The sequence below is a fragment of the Trichechus manatus genome, unplaced genomic scaffold, assembly GCF_000243295.1.
Source record: "Trichechus manatus latirostris isolate Lorelei unplaced genomic scaffold, TriManLat1.0 scaffold00018, whole genome shotgun sequence".
Taxonomy (NCBI): domain Eukaryota; kingdom Metazoa; phylum Chordata; class Mammalia; order Sirenia; family Trichechidae; genus Trichechus; species Trichechus manatus.
Window position 1 is genome coordinate 2,746,554 of NW_004443954.1, and position 6,491 is coordinate 2,753,044.

The 6,491-nt window shown below is 34.1% G+C and overlaps 1 protein-coding gene across 1 annotated transcript in view; it reads right to left on the bottom strand.

The window, feature by feature from the left end:
* Nucleotides 1-811: 811 nt before the first annotated feature.
* PI15 (peptidase inhibitor 15) overlaps nt 812-6,491 on the bottom strand; it is a 29,490-nt gene continuing 23,810 nt past the window's right edge. The window contains exons 3-5 of the mRNA XM_004372515.1: nt 5,789-5,921; nt 5,417-5,532; nt 812-1,111 (exon numbers count right to left, since the gene is read on the bottom strand). Coding sequence (XP_004372572.1) covers nt 976-1,111; nt 5,417-5,532; nt 5,789-5,921 — 385 coding nt within the window. The 3' untranslated portion in view covers nt 812-975. The remainder of the gene's footprint in view (nt 1,112-5,416; nt 5,533-5,788; nt 5,922-6,491) is intronic.

Sequence of the window (6,491 nt, forward strand, 5' to 3'; positions counted from 1 at the left end):
TGTCTTGCTTTCTGCTTTCCAAAGTCACAGCTCTCTATTCTGATCCAGTATTAAGTGGGTGGCTGTTAATCTTCCCTTGCCCTTCTAGTTCCAAATACTGTAACTAAAATTTCATATTAGCCAGAAGCTTCCATATTACACAGTATGGTATATCACCTGTCCCACCAACAGGTGTACCCTGCTGTTTTATTTACTGCCTCAAAGCTACATGAAAATCTATTTGCTAAAAAATAATAATTTTACTGCAAATTACTAGGTTGCATTATTTTCTGAGTATTTTTCAGAGCTTTTTGTAGGCAGGAACCATATCTCATTATCTTTGCATTATCTTAACACAGCTATCAGAGTGCTTTGTACTGATTAAAAAAAAAAAAGACGAAGCAAAAGCCACAATTTGAAAACTTACATAAGTTGAGTATATCCCTTGCTGGACCTAAATAAATTATTTCCAGAATGAAATCCTTGGTTGCTTAATTCAATTATTATTTCCAGATATCTCTGAGTGCTATTTTGCACACTATCATATTGTAGGTATTGTAGAAATGGGTGCTAAATATGTCCACCACCTCGTACATATTTTATATATTTTTTAAATTTTCCTCAAATTGACTATTAAATCATATTATTTGTGTGTTACATCATGAATTGTGTGTGTGTGTGTGTGTGTGTGTGTGACACACATTGCAGGTGATTCTTTAGGAGCATAATAACCTAATCCCTTTGTAAAGTAAGTTTGGAATATGATGTCATCACTACAATATTTTAATTTAGGCTTAAAAGTCAGAAAATAGAAACAATACTTTGATTACCTCAAAGAATTAAACAAACATAGTAAATAAACATTAATTTATACAAATGAATACTAAAAGTAAAACAAGATTATCATAAAATATGTATAATATGTGCAAAATTCAATATACATACATGCCTATGATTCCCAGAAACTTATTATATTTCCTGGAGGAAAAGGTAAGTTTATTTAAACCAGTATAAGTAGTTTGACGTTACTCCTGGAAAACAAAGATTGTCAGTACAAGATCCTCCATAACTTGGAGGACAAGCTGAACATGGTACCCCTACTTTGTATGGTGCTTCTCCAATCCAATTGCCCCTGAAAAGAAAACAAAAGAAGATAAGGGCAGTGCTAGTCCCTCATTAAAATAAAACAATTAGATCATGCTTAAACATATGATTATATGTGATTATTTTTTGAGACGTTTGCAGCTTTAGAAAGGCATTAAAAATTGTATCCATTTCTTGCTTTAACAATAACTTATTCTCTACATCTTCCTTCTTCGATTCTTCCCTTCTCTGTAAGTTAATGTTATCTTGACTTTACAGATAATAAGTTAAGGCCCTGCAACACTGATGACGTTATAAGTCATCCGATGCCACACCCACCGCTCATTCTTCTCACCGTATCTGTCCTTTTCTACAGCAGCCTTCTAGAATACACTTAAAGACAAACGGACAAAAGATCCTCCAAACCCGTTCAGGGCAACCCCATGTGTGTCAGAGCAGAGCGTGCTTCAGAGAGATAAGAAAAACTCCGTTCTCATAGTAAGAGAATAATGGCTTACAGAAACTATTACAGGTTATGCCAAAACATTTTTCCATACATTAGCTTTAGCTATTCCTATGATTATTATGATTTTAGTAAATGGTATTAGTTTTTGATAGGCTGAACCCACTTAACTGACTGCATTGTCAATATATTTTTTTATTTGTATTGATGGCTGTGATTATAATAATAAACCCAACCTACCATTCAGAATAGCTACAAATAGTCACAGTAAACTTACCGCTATGTAGCTTTTTTAATTACAAAGGAGAAGGCAACACATGTATTTTCAGCAGCATGATGATTACTAACTAGATACCCAAGAAATAATGACGTAAAAGAAACTGAATGGTGCAGGAAAAATTGGGGCATCAGTGGCGAAAAGGCAGAGTTGAAGATAACACAACAAGTTAAGAAGCTAAAGTACGGAAAAAGTGCCCTTGATCTTCTTTAAGAGCTAAATAAGGCCAAACAATGACTCGCAAAAGTCTATCTACAGGACATGAAAATATCTGGTTAAAGTCAGTTAAAAATTCTGATTTGCATCTGTAAAATGAAAAACATGCTTATTAACTATTCATATCACAAAACAAGATTCCAAGTCTTTATACCTATATTTAATTTACTATACACTCTGCCATGAGTATAAACTCCCTCTAGCATTATTTTGATGATGTCACACCCTTGCCCAGAAACTTTCCAGGTGCCCATCTCCTTAAGAGCATCACTTCCTCTTTTATCCTAACCTTCTCCCATTCTATATTCTTAACCTTACTTCTTTTGGTAACTTTACCCAGAACTTTAGAAATATATACACCCAGCCTAGGCTATCTTAATTTTATAATTTTTCTCTTTGTTACATACTTTTTGAAATTATGCTTACTTTTAGGAAACTAAGCTTAGAAATACACTTTTATTATATGTAAAATTATTACATATGTTTATATTATATACTTTTACATAAATCATAGATTTTTGTTGAATAGAGGATAGTTACATTCAGGAGCAAATCAGTCAATCTATAAAAGTATATTATCCATTCTTTTTGTCTTTTTCCCCCCATCTAATTAAATGCTCTGTCTCCCCTTTTAACTCCCGGAAAAAGAGTTGGACTTGAGATAGCGTCCTATTGACATTTGATTGAAGAATCATATTCAGTTATCTGTCATAATTTTAAAACTTCTGCCATCACCTGGGTTCCAGAAAAATAGTTCTTTATTGTAACTGTAGGAGCCCTGGTGGCACAGTGGTTAAGTGCTCGGCTGTTAACCTAAAGGTCAGCAATTGGAACCCACCAGCCGCTCCACAGGAGAAAGATGTGGCAGTCTGCTTCCGTAAAGATGTATAGCCTTGGAAACCCTATGGGGCAGTTCTGCTCTGTCCTATAGGGTTGTGATGAGTTGGAATCGACCTGATGGCAACGGGTTTATGGTAACCGTAATATAACATGTTAAAGCACTGTCTGCAATCCTTGGACCTATACATCATCAAACATTATTTCTGTATTTTAGTTAAAAATATATAAAAACAAGAACAATTAAGGTCTACTATTGTCAACCTTGCTGTAGTGAATATCATAAATTATCTTGTTCACCTCAAGTAGTATTTTGCCAGAAAATTTAATAACATTTTTTCCGATTCAATCACACTTACCCATGTTGAATACATTGTTTAATGTTGAATACACTTACATATTTTCTTTATTTAAAAAAATTTGAATACATTTAAAATGTATACAGTTGGATGCTAGGTAGCACTTCACCACATTAAAAAAAAGCCATTGCCGTCGAATTGATTCTGACTCATAGCGATCCTATAGGACAGAGTGGAACTGCCCCACAGGGTTTCCAAGGGACACCTGGTGGATTTCAACTGCTGACCTTTTGGTTAGCAACCGTAGCTCTTAACCGCTGCACCACCAGGGCTTCCTTTGCCACATTACAGAGTTAATTTATCGTTTTTTTAAACTTGCTAAATTTTCTTATTTTACATTGAATAGGATACAGTTCTTAAACACGTTTCTAGAGTGTAGAAATAAAGGCAAACATTTCATTCATATATAATATTAAATGCCATATGCTCAGATGAATATAGTAGATGTTTTTTAACATTATCACTGCAATATCAATGCTGAGTGAAGCTAGAGATAAACGCTTTCACAACCTATCTCTGACATATATCTTTTGGCTTTATTCAGCCATGATTCAAATTATGATATTGTCTGACTGAGTCAGAAGTAGAGCTCAAGATCGCTCTTCTTTTTCCTCAAACTGACAAAACAATAATCTTTAAAAATAATAGAAAAAAAACAGATTATGTTGAATAGTCATACAAAAACCTGCATAATTTTCAACTATTAAAACAAAATAGAAAAAAATGAACAGTGTCACACAAGTGTGATTGTAAACTAGTTATATAAGATAGTTTGAATCTTCAATTTTGCTAGAAATCAAATATTACTTTTATTGTGTTCAGTCACATATGTTACTTTAATTAGAGAAATCATTATAAAGATGTACCTAAAAAAAAAAGTATATAAAATCAATCAGATTACTCAAGAATATTAGAAAATTCTAGCCTTTGGACAAAAACAAAATAATTGAATGACTGAAATAAAAATCTCTTTGACCGTTTGGGACTACTTGGCATGTATATGTCGAGGAGTAAGAGCAAAGGCTTAATAGGAAAGACAGGGTGTGCAACAAAAAAATATAGAACAAATGCATAACTTTGATACTTTTTTATAGTGTAAACACACTCTATTTTCCAAACATTCCCATTTTAATAATTATGAATAGGGGACCATCAGGCAAATTGTGTATCATTTCTAACTTTGTAAAATACTGCCACTGGCCTCCTACCATATAAATGAGTCACAAAGTTACTTGTGAAACATTTCTCATTCCCTTCCCATGCTACAATAGATGGAGAACCTCTTCATTTGGGACTTGTTTGGAAGACACCAAAAGTATCATAAATCCTTTGCACACTTTTGGTATTAATTCCAAATGGGAACAGAATCATGTATAAATATTAGAACATTTTATCATCAGAAGAGTTACTGTTATCAGCAAGGCATTTTCAAATGTTGACAAATGTTTATCTCCAGCTTATAAAGAATGTTCACAAATGTGAACGTATTTGATAATTCTTCATAAATTTTCTTAATACATTTTTATACATACCATGCAATGAAATTTCTGTGCAATTTTTATTGTAATGATATTTAAATCATGGCAAAGTTTTAATTAAAAAATCTCATAGCATTTAAATTTTCCCGTCTCATAATGCCACCTTAACCATCTGTGAAATTAGTAAATATGATTCTCAATCTTAGTCTAAAAAAATAAAAGAAGGACTTCATTCTCAGTATATTGCTTTCCTAGTGAAAACGGTAAGCCAGCCCTCTAGTACTGACACGTAAACATATTGTGGTGTTTGCAAATGCCCTACATTTGTTTCTAATGCCTTTTATGTAGCTATCCATGTCAGCATGTGAATTAGAGCGTTTATTTGACGTTTACCATGTCTAAAGAAAGGTGATGTGGGAGGGTTGGTGAATATCCAAAACCAAAAAACCAAACCTGTGACCGTCGAGTCAATTCCAGCTCATAGTGAGTATCAGTTATCTCCAACGTTTTGTCTACAATGCAAAGCTTCCATCTCTGTCCTCGTGAAAAGGAACCTTTCCGCTCAGCACTTTTCCGGAATACAGGAGTGATGATGAACATGAGGACTAGACATCATTGTAGCTAAGATTAACTCATGGCATTTACCTGTCAAAAATACCTATCAGACTGGAGATATTTAACATCATTAGAGGATCCAGAAAGTGGAGAGCAAGCCGGTACTTACTTTGGAGCATAGTTGCATACTAAGTAAACCGCACTTCGCCATACAGATCCCCAAACGTTCATGTTTTGGCAAGTATGAATTGCACATCCAATCCGATTGGAGGTGGCCCAAACCATCTGTAAAATAAACCAATAAGCTGTCATTGAAGTCAGAGAGTCATTCTGACTCATAGTGACCCTATAGGCCAGAGTAGAACTTCCCTACAGGGTTTCCAAGGACAGCCTGGTGGATTCGAACTGCTAATCTTTTGATTAGCAGCCAAGCTCTTAACCACTGTGCCACCAGGATTCCAAGAAAACACACACCTACCAAAATAGCAAAAAGATTTATTTTAAAATATAAATAAAAAATCAATAAAGCAATCGAAATAACCTGTGTGTAGTGTGTGCACATGGGGCCATAGCACCTCATAGGACATCTGGGATTGCAATCTTGGGGATATGGAAAGGCATAATCCTTGACTTCATCATACCATGGCTTGACCAGCTGGAGAATAGAGCGATACCTAGATATTAAGGAAAAAAAAAACTGAGAACGTTGAGTACAGCAGTGATTATATAGAGTGGGCTCCTGTTAATTTATGAATTACTTGCTTTTTTTTGCAGATTAATCATGATGATGTAAGTGCATACCCACTCCTCATCATTACCATCACCACCTTGTACCGTCCTTGTTTCTTCCAAGTAGGAGCAAGCATGGAAATTTCTAGGGCTGGATCCTCTAGGCTGTGATCCTATATTTGTCTAAGTATGCAGCAAGTTGTTTTGAAAACAGAAGTGCAAATATTTCAGGAATCATTTTATGTATCTTTTTTAATCCATGCAAAATTTTTCCTCCCTCAGAACTTTATAAACAGTCAAGAATTAGATATACAAATATAGTAGGAGGAAGCTACTAGAAGAACTGTGTGGTGGGGGTGGTTTTTCCCCCATTAAACCAGAAACACTTTAATGTTAATAATAATAATAATAAGCCTGAAACACTTTAATGTTAATAATAATAATAATAAAGCTGAAACACTTTAGTGTTGATAATAATAATAAACCTGAAACTTTAATGTTAATAATAATAATAA